The sequence below is a fragment of the Myotis yumanensis genome, unplaced genomic scaffold (assembly GCF_028538775.1).
Source record: "Myotis yumanensis isolate MYYU_CA2020_CCGP unplaced genomic scaffold, mMyoYum1.0.hap1 SCAF_3, whole genome shotgun sequence".
NCBI classification, from domain to species: Eukaryota; Metazoa; Chordata; class Mammalia; order Chiroptera; family Vespertilionidae; genus Myotis; species Myotis yumanensis.
The window spans coordinates 176,971,302-176,987,671 of record NW_027223754.1 but is presented as its reverse complement, the minus strand read 5'-3'; the positions used below and the strand labels follow the sequence as shown (position 1 = coordinate 176,987,671).

Below are 16,370 nucleotides of genomic sequence, written 5' to 3'. Positions count from 1 at the left end.
CTAAACCGGCAGTCAGACATCCCTCTCGCAATCCGGAACTACTGGCTCCTAAACACTGGCCTGTCTACCTGCCTGATTGCCCCTAACCACTCGCCTGCCTGACTGATGGCCTAACCACTCTGCCTGCCTGCCTCATTGCCCCTAACCCAGGGGTGGGCAAACTTTTTGACTCGAGGGCCACAATGGGTTCTTAAACTGGACCGGAGGGCCGGAACAAAAGCATGGATGGAGTGTTTGTGTGAACTAATATAAATTCAAAGTAAACATCATTACATAAAAGGGTATGGTCTTTTTTTTTTTTTTTAGTTTTATTCATTTCAAACAGGCCGGATCTGGCCCGCGGGCCGTAGTTTGCCCACGGCTGCCCTAACCACTCGCCTGCCTGCCTGATAGCCCCTAACTGCTCGCCAGCCTGCCTGATCATCACTAACCACTTGCCTGCCTGCCTGATCACCCCTAATCGCCTCTGCCTTGGCCCCCACCATGCCGCTTCGTCGGGAAGTTCATTTGGCTGTCCAATCTAATTAGCATATTATACTTTTATTATTATAGGTAGTTACAATGTTTACATTACATCCCATGACATATTTATAATTGGAAGTTCATACCTTTTGACCTCCTTCACTCATTTTGCTCACCCTCCTACCCCCACCTCTGGTGACCACAAATCTGTTTTCTGTATCTATAAGCTTAGTTTTTTTTATTTTAATTCCATATATAAGTGAGATCATATAGTACTTATATCTCTTTCTGACTTATTTCATTCAGCATGTCTCAAAGATCTATCTATGTTGTCACAAATGTCAAGATTTCATTCTTTTTATGATTGAATAGTATTTATAATGTTCTTTTCTTTATTTGAGTTCTTCAGATTTAATATTTATGCAGTTTTCTCAAATCATGTATCACACTGAAGTTCTCAAATTTATAGTATATGGAACTAAGATGGTGTTTTCTCATTTCTAACTAGGTTGTCCTGGGTTACAATAAAACACTTTTGTTTAAAAACACTGAAGTAAAAGTATACAAATTTTAGCAATGACATGGCAAGTCTCTATCATTCACTCAGACATTTCAGATGACAGTGTCACATTTTAATTGTTAGAAGCCAGAAGAAATAGGCAACCAGGGGATTAGAAAAAAGATGGTCATAAGGAAGTGTTATTTAAATAAAGTACATGTCACATTCTGATATTCATTTGACTCTGGAATTAATGGTTATCGCCCGATTTCATTGCTATTTTACAGTGTTGTTATCATTAACCTTTGTTCAGGGTTTGTTAAGCTTTTTAATCTTCACATCCAGGTGATAAAAATTGAACAGGAGTGCCGCCAGGAGAGAATTTCCCCTTGCAGTGATGGCAATGAACAGAACACTTTTACTCTGAAGACCAAACGAAAGTGAGCTGAGAGCCTCTCTGGTTTGAGGTAGAGCTGGTGCTCAGCTGGCCCGAAGGCAGCAGTGCTTTCCAAATCGTCATCCAGGTGGCTGATCTTGAACTATAAGGAGGGAGGGACGGAAAGAGCACTATGTTCTGCTGTTCTGGGTCCTGGCCTTTAAAAACTATTGGTTTGGGTGGGGTGGGAACTGGGTGGAGGGGGACAATGAAGGGGAAAAGGGGGACATTTGTAATACTTTCAACAGTAAAGTTTTTTTTAAAGGAAAAAATAGTAGAGTCACATGAAATTCTAAATTATAGTTTTATTTTTTTAATGTGGCCACTAAAGAAATTTAGAATTCCATTTGCAACAGCATGGATGGAAGTGGAGAGCATTATGCTAAGCGAAATAAGCCAGTCAGAGAAAGATAAATATCACATGATCTCACTCATTTATAGAATATAATGAACAACATAAACTGATGAACAAAAACAGAGACAGAGAAGCATCGATCAGACCATCAAGCCTCAGAGGGAAGGTAGGGGAGGGTGGGGGTAAGAGGGAGAGATCAACCAAAGGACTTGTATGCATGCATATAAGCCTAACCAATGGACACAGACACCAGGTGGGTGAGAGCAGGAGTCGGGGGTGGGGGAGGAATGGGGAGATAAGGACACATATGTAATACCTTAATCAATAAAGAAAAAAATAAAAAAATAAAAATAAACTGATGAAATTAATATTAATATATTTTATTGAACACAATGTATCATTTCAATGTCTAATCAATAAAAAATTATTAATGAGAGAAAAATTGGTTCTTGAGCTGGTTTTGATCAGTGGATAGAGCGCCGGACTGCAGACTTAAGGGTTCTAGGTTTGATTCTTGTCGAGGGCATGTACCTTGGTTGCAAGCTGGATTCCTGGCCCTGGTTAGTGTGCGTGTAGGAGGCAACCAATTGAAATGTCTCTCTCTGTGTCTCTCCCCCTCCCTTCTACTCTCTCTGAAAATCAATGGAAAATATCCTCGGGTGAGGATTAACAACAACAACAGCAAATTGTTTCTTACACTAAACGACTTGTCCTGTAAATTGTATTTTCTCATGCCTCTTTATTCTGCAATGGTTGCCCCTGTGCCATTTTCTTGTGAAGATGCTGCCCCTTTTCATGGAAAACCTTCTAGCCCTTCAGTACTCAGCCCCTAGGCTCCTCCTCAGTGATCTGGCCACTCTCTGGGCTGACCTACAATCCATCTTTTATTGCAACTGTCCATTTGCTTCTTTGTCTCCCCAAATAGCTGGAAAGTTCCTTGAGGACAGGTTTAACATCTCCACACCCATATTTGTTTTCCTAATCTAGATTTTAGTGCCACAGAACAAAGGTAACTGCAAAGCTTCCATATTTTCCCACTGTCTCCAGGTAAAATGAACAAGGCCAAATGGGAGAAATGGGAGAGGAGGGATTTATTTCAGTACTTTAAGTAATCCAGAGGGGAAAAAAGTCAAATGGATAAAGAATCTTCTGAATCCTTTCTTGTATTTTTAAATCTCAGAAATACAAAAAGATATATATTTTATTAAACTCTACATGAACATGAATTTGAAGAACCAGCTGATGTTTAAGTTAAATTGAAAGATATCAGTGCTCATGAATTCAGAGACAAAAGTTTATACACATTGAATTACAAATTGAAAACCAGCCATATTTTTTGCTTTGGTTTAAAGCTTAGTCCAGATTATATCTGCAATATATACAAGTACCCTTGAAATAATTAAGTATGATACATTTTTGACTTGCAATAAATAAGAAAGGAAAAGTCACAGAAATCACACCCACCTGTAATCATGTTCTGAGTGATAAAATCCATCAACTCAGACACCTCAAGGAAATGCCAACCGATGTCCTTCTGTAGTTATTTCTTAAAGGAGCCCGTCCTCTAGCACAACCAGCTCCCCAAGAAGTTATTCCAGCAAGAATCCAGATCCCATTGTCTCTTCTACAAACAAGTGGACCTCTAGAGTCCCCTTTGTATAGTAGAGAAAGAGAAAATTTGAAAATTCACTAGTTAAAAATATTTTATCAAGTCCACAAATATCAGCACTCCTCTCAGAGAAGTAGAAGCAAATAGATGCCCAATGATTATTATCTATCAATATTTTTTGTCCATCTTTTTGTTTGTTTTTTACCATTAGTTTCAAGGTACTATAGTTTTGCACAGATGTAACCTGCTTCTACCCATTGCCTACAATCCTATAAAGCTAACATAATATCTATCTCCCTCCTCCTTTTTTTGGCCACAAACATATACATACCAAAATCAATGGAAGGAGGAGGATGAGTTTACAGATAGATGCCTCTGCAATAGCTTGCCACTTGAAATTGCTGGAAAAGATTAGGCCCTACCCCAAGACTATAGCACCAGTGAATGGAACCCCCAAGGTTATGCAATGATTCAAGGCTTTGAAAACAGGGACTAATTTTGTCCCAAGTACTATATGTCAAACACTTTTGGCTCCTTAGAGGATAAGAAACCCACAATTTCAGGATCCTATCTTTAATAATCCTTCGGAGTAATATGCTGCTTTGAGAACATGTGCCAATTTTGTGTCAGATTAAGCCACCTAACACTTAAAACGCATGTCTTCAACAAACTGGTCTCCCTTTCTCCTGCGTATCTAGTAAAGATTGGTCTCCTTTGTGAAATTGTTATCTTTGAGAGGTCACTCATTCACAACATCTTTTACCCAACAGTTACTATAATTAATGCTTTCTTTGGTCAAACTTTGTGCAAACATTGCATTCTGCACTAAATGTTTAAAAAATTTAACAAAAGGTGGAATGAAACATAGTTCACAGCTGAACCTAATTAGTTTGCCAAAGTGGTCATCTTGCTTGCTTCAATTAGGTTGGAAATGTTCAAACTACCTCCTCTGCCTCTCACTCCTCCACCCTGTAAAAAAGGAGGTGGTGGTAGGGGGGTAAGATTTGGCATATGACAAGAAAGAATTCTCTCAGCCCAGGTCGAGTAAACTTTTTTCAGTAGAAGCCAGGTGGAAAGATGAAGGAAAAGGGAATTTTGAAGCAGTAACTCCCAAAAACAGCTCACGGGGAAGGCAGAATTCACTATCACCCCTGTGTTATAGAATAACGCAGCCTGTTTATGCTTTGTACCTGACAGGCAACATTTTCTCCATCAGGAAAACCAACATAAAACATGGGGAGGAAGGTTCATGCCCTTGAGTAGAGTACTACACATTCTGTCATCCATGACAGGAAGGTTCAGTTCTTGCAGGGCACTTGAATATCCCGATGCTGTGGGGACTGATAAGTTAGTCAACAATTGTCCTCACTGAAACAAATAGTAATAAGCCTTCAAGTTTAAAACTATTTCCAATAGACGTTTAACCAAATTGTAAAAGCTCTTTTTTTTTTAAGGAGTGAATTATATTCTTTCCTAAAATCATTATGTTATAAAGGACCCTTTTTTAAAAAAAAAAATCCAGCATATTTTTAAGGTAACATAGGCAGTTGTGATTTCTCTGAATATATGCTTTAATGTTTCCCCAAGAGGAAAACATCAGTCAATAAAGCAATATTTTGTAAAGTTCTTTATTTTTTCTGTAAAAGTCATAATATTAAATATAATGAAGCTTAACTATTGTTACTATTTCCCAATTATCCCTTTCCTATAGTCTTCTTCATCTGTTATAGTTACCTTGGGTTTTATCTGACACACTAACCACAATGACAGCAAGGTTTACGTAGAGCCTCAAGTATAGACTTTTATGCAGTGAAGAGAGCCACAGATCTTCACTGGGTCAGAACTCAGGGGAAAGGAAAACACAGGAAATCATGCATTACTCATGGCCAGCAAAATTCTTCCTTCTACTGGGCATGCAAAGGGGCCTGGGAGAAACATTATTTTATTTTTTGATACCTCTCACTCTCTGAAATCTTGCCCCATCCACTGGTCATGCAAAGAATCCCTTCTTCAAACTTATCATCTCCATGGGGAAGACAGATTGGCTGGACAGCAATGCCTGAAAAAACAACAACAACAACAAAAAAATCATGAGGTTCACAGAGAAATGATGCTGAATATATTTGGAAAGTGACATTGGCTGATTTCATTTCTTCTACAATTTATTCCTAAATGCTGTATTGACATATATTTTCAATGTTTTCCTCTTGTAAAAAATTATTTCATATAGAAATTTAGAAAAATGTAGGAAAAGTAAAACAAGAAAAAACATAATCCATTGTTCTACATACCACAATGACCACCCCCACCCAAAGCTACTAACATTTTAAGGTGTACCCTTGTTCTTAAAGAATAGTTTTTTTTCTAATAGTAAATTTAGCACTCCTGTATGGTAAGCACTCTTCTAGGCCTCAGTGAATAAGCCGAAAAAAATTCCTGACTTGGCAGAATTTGTGTGTGTGTGTGTGTGTGTGTGTGTGTGTATGTGTGTGTGTGAGTTGGGGGTAGGGGAAAGCAGGGTAAAGAAGATAAGTCTGGGGATTAAAGAGGATGGCATGGGAGGTATACTTTTAAATAGGGCAGTCATGACAAGTCTCATTGAGCCTGTGACATTTGAACAAAGTCTTAAGAAGCTGGGGGAAAGCACCATGCAGTTAGCTTGGTGGAAAGCATTTGAAGAAGAAGAAACAGAATGGAAAATCCCCTGTAGTGGAATAATGTCATATTGTTTGAGGAACAGTGGGGAGGCCAGGGTGCCTGGAGCAGATTAAACAAAAGAATGTTCAGTAAAAAACAAAAAGGAGGTTAGATGTTGGGCTAGGAGACGGGAGATGTCAGATAATAAGGATATTGATTTCCATCTGAGTATAGTGGAGAACCACTGAAGTGTTTTGAAAAGAGAGGCATAACCTGACTTACATTTCAAAAAGTATTATTCTGGCTGCTGGATTAATAATAAACATTAGTGGTGCAAAAGAGGAAGCTGATAATTTAAGAGTCAATTGAAAATAACCCAAGCGAGAAAGACTGTAGCCTGAAACAGGATGTAAGAGTGTAGAAGGTAAGGCAGAAGCAATAGGATTTTCCTGATGGATTAGATGTAGAGTATGAGAGAAAGAAGAATGAGTACAAAGTTTTTAGCTTAAACAACTGGCAGGGTAGAGCTGTCATTAATTGGTATGAAAGGCTATGGGTAGAGCAGATTTAGGATGTAGGGGATAATTAGGATTTTTATTTAAACATATTAACTTTGAGATGCCTATTAAGTATCCAGGCAGATGACCATTAGGTAGTTGACTATATGACCCCTATTAATCCAAATAGCATTTCTGTAATAAAAGGAACCTGTACTAGGTAGATAACATTGCAGTAATCTTTGAGTAGATGGTGTTTAAAACCTAGATCTGGCATAGATCACTAGGCCTTGATCGTGGATGAGATCACTAAGGGAAAAGTGTGTAAAGGGGTAGGAGAAAAACCAAGGGACTCCTGGAATTCAAGTGAAGAAAATGTTTCCAGGAGAGTGTGCACAACTCTGTCAAAGTTCCTATCAAGTAAGCTGAAGACTGAGATTTACCTTTGAATTTAGCAACGTGAAGGTCATTGGTGACTGTGGCAAGACAAATTTGATAGAGTGGTGCAATTGAAAGGCTGATTGACTTGGATGTCTAATAGACATCTCAAACCCAATACATGCAATTATGAGAACTGAGGAAAGGAAATTGAAATACCTAACATAATTGGGTCTTCATAGAGTGTTTCTATAATGAGGAGCAGAAAAAAATCAATAATTTTTTAATATACAGATCTAGTTTGAGTTATTCTCTCTCAGTATTTTGATGATCTTGTACTATGATCTTCTGACTTTCATTACTGCTGTTGAAAATTAGCTGTCAGTCTAATTGTCATTCCTTATTGATAGTATAGGTTTTCTTCTCGATGCTTTTGAGATCCACTCTTTGTTTTTAGCATGTTATAGTTTCAACATAACATATCCTATATAATAAAAGGCTAATATGCAAATCTACTGAACAGCAGAATGATTGGTTGCTATGACACACACTGACCACCAAGGGGCAGATGCTCAATGCAGGAGCTGCCCCCTGGTGGTCAGTGTGCTCCCACACGGGGACATGCCGCTCAGCCAGAAGCCAAGCTCATGGCTGGCGAGAGCAGCTGCAGTGGCGGGAGCCTCTCCTGCCTCCGCAGCAGTTGGACATTCCCCAAGGGCTTCCAGACAGCGAGAAGGTGCATGCTGGGCGGAGGGATCCCCTGAGTGCATGGATTTCATGCACCAGACCTCTAATCTATATATAATTTTAATATCATAGTTTGGAATTATTGAATTCTTAAATCTGGAGATCTGTGCCTCATCAGTTATGTTTACTCCTTAGCCATTTTTTTTTTCTTAAATTATAGCTTTTCTGTCCCATTACCTATATTTTTTTCTAAAGCTCAAACTGGATGTTTACTAAATGCTTTTAATATATCTCCTCTGTCTCTTACTTTGTCATTTTTGAATAATTATTTCAGATTTTCTAGTTCCCTGTATCTGATCTAATCTGCTAATTCAGCTACTGTGTTTCCAATTCAACTTATATTTTTATACCTTAGTGTTTTATTAGCTCTTTTAAAAATCTTCCTCCTAAGTTAATAGTTTCCTGTTCTTTAGTCATTTTTGATAGACCCTTATATACATAAACTTAAGTAAAACATACTTTATATATATTATGTACCTTATTTTAACATCCATAATCATAGAAAGAATAATTAGTTATTCTTTCTGACTCTCTCTTTGGTAGCAACTTTCTCTGCATGCTTTTGATTTAACTGTGTGCTCACATTCATTAAAACTTTATGGGAGGATAGTAAAGCTGAGATTTAAGGTTATTCTCTTCAGAAAGGATTGACTTTTGCTTCTGCCAGAAGCCCTGATTACTCGCCTGTAACAACTTTAGAGTCTTGGCTTAGAGTTTTGGATCACAGATAATGTAAATTTCAGCATGACCCCGAATGAGGGTTTGCTTATGATTACAGATTCTTCAAGAACCCTCCATCCAGTAAACTTCCTTATTTTCTCACTTCGTGTGCTGTATTTCTCTCTCTTTCCCCCTACTTCCAAAGCATTACCTGTCAGGAAGTTCCAGGTACACAAAGGCTCAAATCAGACTTTCCCATCCCTGATCCTTACTCCAATGCAGGCTCCTTACATGGCCAATTAAAGCTCTAGGTTCTAACAAATCAATTAGATGCTTCAAGTGCAGTCACTTATTTCAGTGCTTGGCTAACTACTCTAGATCTGTGCTCTTTCATTGTTTTTAGTCACTAAACACTTTCCTTTCTTGCATTAAAAAAACACATTTCTTATACTTTATTCAGATTGTTTAACCTGTGCTGAGAGTATGTCAGATATCTATTTCACAATAATGACAGAAAGGAGATGATTTTGATAAAATTTTCAAATGTCCCAACCTCCATGGCTAGAGCTGAGTATAGGTAGATGGTCAGCAGTATAGCCCAGCTAAGACACTGGAGTACTTAAAATGCTACTTAAGTTAAGCATCGAATGTGTGGCTGGGACTTATAGCCTATACAGTGCTTTCTGTACATTCAACAAAATTATTTTAAAAAGAAACAAAATGTAGCAATTCTAATATTACTAGATATATAAATAGAAATTAAATTTAACTGGTACAGAATTAATGAACACAGTTTTCTCCATTAAATTTTTTATATTCTAACTCTCTTTACTTATCAAACTTGACTTTGCGCTTTAGAACCAGCAGTGCAATATCAGAATTCATATATCCAAGTCTGTTGTAGTCAGGATGTATAATAATTTTTGAGACAGGAATATTTTGTTCTTGCTTATCCTTCTGAAAGAAGTTATACTCTACAGCAATCATAACCAGATTCTTAATTTGTTCCCAAAAAACAAAGAAAAATATTTCACTAAGCAGCTGTTTCCTCCAGAAAAGACTCTTGGTTTCATGCAATTAAATGAAAAGTGATTAATGTACCTGTAAGTATTACTAAGTCTTTATGGAGGGCTGCTGGCTAGCACCTTCAGATGTTTTTTAAATATCGTCAGCTGGACCCAGGGTGCAGGCAGAGCCACACCCTGGGGGCGATCCTAGTCAAGAGGCTAGGACGCTACTCAGTCTGACTTTTCCCGCCAGGTACTAAGGGGGGGTGGGTCCTATTATGTTGCCAGGAACTCAAGGCCCACCCAGATGTGATGTAGCTTTCTGTTACTTCGAATATATATATATTAAATTTACTTCCAGTGCTGCGTGTCTGTCTGTCCTTGCATCAGAGGGCAGATGCCACACCCGATCCCAGCTTATTCTATTTTTGTGTCCTGTCTCTTTCATTTCTCAAATCCCAAAGCACCTCTACTTAAAAGAACCGGTTCACGTGTGTGTCTCTCTCTCTGTGCAGAATGTGGAGAAGGGAGTCCCCCCAACATAGTCTTAAAAGAAGATATACTGTTATTAGTGACTAGAGGCCCCGTGCACAAAATTTGTGCACCGGGGGTGTTGTTCCCTCAGCCAAGCCTGCACCCTCTCCAATCCGGGCCCCATCAGGGGATGTCCAACTGCCGGCAGTCGCACATTCCTCTCACAATCCTGGACTGCTGGCTCCTAACACTTGGAGTGCGGGAAACGAGTTAAGTCGGCTCGCGTGAATTGCGCGTACTCCGCGGGAGCCATCTTTAACTCGGTTCATATAGATTTGCGGTGGAGTGCGGGAAACGTGTAAACTCGGGCTGATTGTAACTGCGTATTACCAAATATTTGTTTGTAATCCACCCTTTTGGTGGATGGAACAAAACCAAAAGACAGAGCCATCTTATATTTTGGCGGGAAATTCACCCGCACTCCAAGTGCTAATTGCTCACCTGCCTGCCTGCCTGGTCACCCCTAACTGCCCCCCTCCCCCCAACGCCGGCCTGATCACCCCTCACTGCCTCTGTGTGCCAGCCTGATCACCCCTAACTGCCCCCCCTGCTGGCCTGGTCACCCCTAACTTTCCCCTGCTGCCAGCCAGGTTGCCCCCAACTGTCCCCTCCCTGCCAGCCTGGTCACTCCTAACTGCCCCCCCTGCCAGCCTGGTCACCCCTCATGGCCCTCCTACTGGCCTGGTCACCCCACGCAGCTTGCTTGTTCAGTTGTTTGGTCATCCCTTACTAATCCCCCCTCTGGCCTAGTCTTTGGCAGCCATCTTGTGAGGGTGTGAGGGTTAATTTGCATATTACCTCTTTATTATGTAGGACAATGATGGTGAACCTTTTGAGCTCTGCGTGTCAGCATTTTGAAAAACTCTAACTTAACTCTGGTGCCGTGTCACATATAGAAATTTCTTGATATTTGCAACCATAGTAAAACAAAGACTTATATTTTTGATATTTATTTTACATATTTAAATGCCATTTAACAAAGAAAAATCAACCAAAAAATGAGTTCGTGTGTCACCTCTGACACGTGTGTCATAGGTTCGCTATCACTGATATAGGATTACTAATTGACATAAGACCTTATCAATTATAGGGATCTATAAAAAGTCATGGTTTTTAATCATAATGTTTACATTCTGTAAAGGTCTTTCCCCTACCTCAACTGTCTTTCTGTGTAAAATATTTAAGTGTGGCATCTTTTCTTCTTTTGTACATAAACCAGTCTACACATGCACTTTCATTTTTTGACAAAGTATAAAAGTTGTTCCTAGAACTACCATTTTCCCCTCTTATTATTACTTACTTTTAATCTAGCCAAGTATCTGTTATTTCCCTCCTAATGCCTAAAACTCAGATTATTAAAATTTTGGAGCACAAGTTAATATTTGACATCAATGCTTTATTAGAATAGGTAATTATTTTTTCCCACCATCAATCCACAAATTATAGGTGATGTCTGGGATCTCGGGGATTTCTGGTTATAAGGTAGGAAGCATGGGAAATCTTGGACAGACACAGTTTCTGAGGATCAGGAAGGCCAATAGGGGGTAGACCAAGTAGAAAAATTAAGAAAGGAATTGAAATTTGACCTTGAAAGGTATTTAGATCATCAAATCTCCAAGTTCTATCTGTCATCATTAATCAAAGTTTAACAAATGATGAAAACTCATAACTTACTCTGTGAGGCTAGCCAGGCAGTGTGCTGCTGCAACCACCAGATCATCTTGAATCAAGCTTCCTCCACAGAAATGGTGCTCATCTAATTTCAGGGAGACCTGCCCAAGACAAAAGTTATGGATACAACTAACATACATCTCCCCATGGGTGTCGACTCCAGAAATATTTGAAATCAACTCATCTAATATAACATCCTTAGATACTGATATAAGTTGATCAGTAAGCTATTACCTATGAAGTAAAATTTTTGGCATAGAGGTCGAGTGGGATCAAGACAGAAATTACTTGTTAACCTGGAGTTGTGATATTTGAAACAAAAGAAATAAGTTACCATTTTCTCATTAAGAAATCAGTGCCTTTGTTATACTGACCTGGCATGGATGTCTACCAGCTGTTGAATTTCTCTAACTAGTAACTTCAGAGAAAAACTCAGATTCCAAGGCAGTTTCTGTACTTTTCAGATCAGCTGCTTGAATCCCACACTTCAGTCCTGTGAGGGAGAGCATATGTGTGCACTCACGCACACAGAACACCTTATGTAAAAGCTCACTCTATCAAGATTTCACATTCAGATTTTCCTGGCTTGGCACAGATGTTCTGACATCACTCAGCTGCATGCTGTCCCTGTGCTTTTCTCAAAATATTCTCGAGACCACCCCCCACTCAGGTTGTGTTGACAAGAACTTGCCTCAGGCCTCCCCTGTCCCTTTGCAGCCTGAACTGCCTTAATAAGAAAACACCTGGGGCAGGATGCACCAGCTCTTCCTGTGGTGACTGATTCTGGGGGAGGGTGAGCACTACATAATTTAGGTTCTATAATGATCCTGGAGAATAACATATGCCTCCCCGGAAGACAGATATTTGGCTACTAGAGGCCCGGTGTCCGAAATTCATGCACAGGTAGGGTCCCTAGGCCTGGCAGGCGATCAGGGCTGATTAGGGCCTTCTGGCTGCTGGCCAGTGCCTTTCTTTGCTCCGCGTCACCCCCTGGTGGTCAGCGCACATCATAGTAAGTGGTGGAATTCCCAGTCGGTTGAAATCCCGGTGGAACTCCCGAAGGGACAGTTTGCATGTTAGCCTTTTATTATATGGGATAAGTTACTTCCACTTGGCTCTTTTTCTTTGGAGGAGGCTGCTTAGCATGAGCAGGGTTAGCAGATGTGCCTACAAACTTGAACTCCAGAATCCAGTAATTTCAAGAGGAAACTGGGCCCAGGCGCTTCTTTGGGAACATCTGGGCCTGGACTGTCCCCCTCCCCTTCGCCTCTTCCAGCCTGAGGATTATTCAGACTCCTGCCCCAGCATCTGCACCCTGGGCGCCCAGGGCCCACTCACCTGGATTTGAGGGGAGGCCCACAGCAAGAAACGGCAGCACCTCAAGCTCAGCCAATGCCGGCATGGTGCCCATGCGGTGACTTCGTCTGTCTTCCTCTGTTCGTGTGTCTTAGGCTGAGAAAACCAAGGGAGGAAGTTGGTCTGCGCCCCCGCAGGTCCTTGCACTCCTGGAGGCGCCTGCCCGCCTACAGAGCTCTTCACTCCCGCCTACGGGATGATGGGCGGCACCTGCCAGGCTGCCAGACCTCCCAGCATGACCTCCTCTGGTTATCACGACGCTGCAGCCCTCTAGCGGTCTCGGGTTTCATAGGCCCAGCCATTGGCCCCTGGAGACAGGCGCTAAGTGTCCACAAGGCTGGTGGGATGCTCAAATGTGTGGACAAGTCCCTAAGGGACAGGTGTGTGATCAAGGTGAATTCACGCAGGTGAATTCTGTCCCACGCTGGGCGAGGAAGTTGGTCACCCATACAAGACACAGGATAGCCGACTTCTGAGAGAAGGAAGACCCAGGAAGGCCTAATGAGTACTTTATGGTACTGCTCCTGCTTCTAAGTAGCTTGTTAAAGGCGTTGACACTCAAGTTTTCAAATAGAGTAGATATAAAAGATCAGATTTATGTCATTACGTTTCTGAATGGCAATCAACTTCAGTGGAATGGACCAGAAGTATATGACCCATCATTTAAGATTGTTAAAATAAATTCATTGCTAAGACTATCATGTCAGCACTTTTCCCATAAATATTATTTCGTAACAATTTAGCTTGAGATTGGGAGAGGAATAGAGCCAGAATTTGTAATGGACTCATATCTTATCAAAAAATTAGGGCAAGGCTAAGTGGACATTCTATATAAATCAACTAACTTGGCTCAGTTGTCTCAATTCTGTGTAAAAGAGAGATAAAAGCTCCTTGATGTGGGATGGTAAACAAATCCAAGGTGGAAAGCAGGCTGTAGACAGATGAACAGAAAAACAGAATATAGTCACGTGGAAGGGATGCAGGTATAGGACTAGGCAGGTAACAATCAGCTGGGACAATGACCCCTGTAACTGCAGAAGGTGAATGTGCAGCTTTTGGTGAAGAGCTTACAAACTTGGAGCACACTTGTCAACCTTCTTGTCTCATGACCCTGAAAAGTGTTCCTGTGATTTTTATGTCTCAAGTCCTATGACATTGAAATACCTAGAGCTGCCCTGTCCAATAGGGTGAACACTAGCCATGTGTGGTTATTTAACTTGAAATGAACTAAAATTAAATTTAAAAATTTAGCTAAATTTCAAGGGCTTACTAGTCATCTATGGCTAGTGGCTATCATGTTGGATAGTGTAGATATAGAACATTGCCATCCTTGCTGATGGTTCTATTGGACTGCACTATTTTTGAGAGTAGCACCATTTTATTTCAAGTGTCACTTTAAATAAGGATGCCTTGGATGACAGTTTCATCTGGGTTTCCAGCTTGGGTGTCTGGGGGACACAGGGATGGGGTTTGGTGAGGTAAGCAGCTCTTTTGTAAAAATAAAGCACTGCACCTCCAGACTTGAGCACTGGCCAGGAAATTTCCAGATATGGTGGCAGCCTGACCAATGGCCCTCATCATCTTCATCCCAGAGGTTTGCTTTCACTGTGGTTTTCTCACAAAGATCACCATAACCATCCCTGGCCCCAAGGGCACAATACTCTCCAATAAAAGCTCAGACTTTCCAAATGGACCCAACTCCTCTTGTTCTTCTTGGCAAAAGGGAGTCAGGTTAGAACTACTACAATATGGGAGAAGAAAAAAATGGACATGTGCTGTGCCAATCTACAGTGTTGAAGTTCATGGCTAAGGTTCTCATGAGGCCCACAGACCTGCTCCCCACACTCTGCTGCATGCAGTGCACACAGCTTTGCAGGATCTTCAGTAGTTTGTTTCCACCCAGAAATCCCCATGGGGTTGGATACAATCTCATTTCCTGCTACAGAACAGCTCCCTTTGTTTCCAGAGTTCTAAACTCACAGCCTCAAGTGAGACCTTGTTCTTCTATATAAAGGATTGGTCTCTTACAGGCCTACAAAATAATGGTTTTCCATGAAATAGGGAAAGATCCATTCAGTATAAGTTGCATAACACTCAATAGTCAGGTTGTTAGACTTAGGTAAGATGATGGTTTAAGTGTAAGTTAAGATTATGGAGATGTTCAAGTGCCCAAATGGAAGTATTCTCTTATTTAGAAAATAAACATTAGAAAAGGAAGGACATCAGGGAAGGGAAGAGTGGACTACATTACCCTGGGTTGGACTTGTGATGTATGGAAAATTTGCCTTTAATGTGGACATATTTTCATTAGGGTGGAATAATAATGATTCGCTGTTGGAAGACTTCCAAGATTCTTGATGGAAGCCCCAACTCTAAGGAATGTTGTAAAATTAGGAGCATTAGATGACTAACCCTTGAGCAATGAGCAAACTATGGACAAATAATATATTATGTAAAAAATAAAATTTTCCACCCCGGCTAAACCACTAATCTAAACTCTAGAACCCTCCAAAGTCCCACAAGGCCTAAGATTCAGCACTAAGGGGATTATTGATAACCTTAAAATACAGCAATTTCATTTGAATATTAGTTGCAGGGACAGATACTACTATGATGCAGAGGGAATTTGAACAATAAAGTAGAAAGAATGGCTAAAAAAAATTCATTCAAATAGTTTGGCTGTGAATGACAGAAAGATATGTAGTAGCAGCAATAGATGAAGAGAAATAAAGGCTTTTTCCCCAAATGATTTTGATGGTGGTTACCTGTATATGTGTTAGAAGGGGGGTTAGTGAGTGGGTGAGAAGAGTTTAAAGAATTTATGTGCATATATGCATAGCCCATAGACACACACAATAGTGTGGTGAAGGCCTAGGGTGCAGGGGGGAGGGTGTTGGGGTTGGGGCGGACAGGTGCGGGCTAGAAGGGGTCAATGGGGGAAAAGGGGATATCTGTAATACTTTCAATAATAAAGAAATTAAAAATATCTCTATATAAAAGCCTAAGCAACCCTTATGACCAGTCACTATGACGCGTACTGACTACCAGGGGGCAGATAGATGCTCAACGCAGGAGCTGCCCCCTGGTGGTCAGTGCACTCCCACAGCCAACCTCCAGTGGTCCCTCCCCCTGGCTGACTGGTCAGCCCAATCGGCCCCAATCAGGACTGGGCGAGATGGCCCCAATCACCAGTCAGGATGAAGGACCCCACCCATGCATGAATTCGTGCACTTGGCCTCTAGTAAATCAATAAAATGGAAGCGCATGGACAAGAACCAGCAAACAGAACAAGTTACAGGTGAAAAAGAGGTGCAGGAATAGAATGAAGTTCTACAAGAGACAAAATAGGGCCCTTTTGTCCCATTGCAGCAACAGGAGAGAAGGAAATATTGGGTGCAGGTAAGTTTGTAGATGGAGTGCAGGATGCTGAGAGAGTTCCTGTTTTCTACCTTGTATATACTCCGTGTAGGCATCTACTCAGCAAAATGAGGGAGGAGGTGTATAAAGAGTAAGTACTGACAT

General features: G+C 40.8%; 1 protein-coding gene across 1 annotated transcript in view; it reads right to left on the bottom strand.

The window, feature by feature from the left end:
• The window catches only part of OVCH1 (ovochymase 1), a 32,156-nt gene extending 19,262 nt beyond the window's left edge, over positions 1-12,894 (bottom strand). The window contains 8 exon segments of the mRNA XM_070408818.1: positions 3,217-3,270; positions 3,273-3,404; positions 4,588-4,692; positions 5,325-5,416; positions 9,113-9,328; positions 11,496-11,593; positions 11,867-11,985; positions 12,831-12,894. Coding sequence (XP_070264919.1) covers positions 3,217-3,270; positions 3,273-3,404; positions 4,588-4,692; positions 5,325-5,416; positions 9,113-9,328; positions 11,496-11,593; positions 11,867-11,985; positions 12,831-12,894 — 880 coding nt within the window.
• Between the last annotated feature and the right edge of the window lie 3,476 nt (positions 12,895-16,370).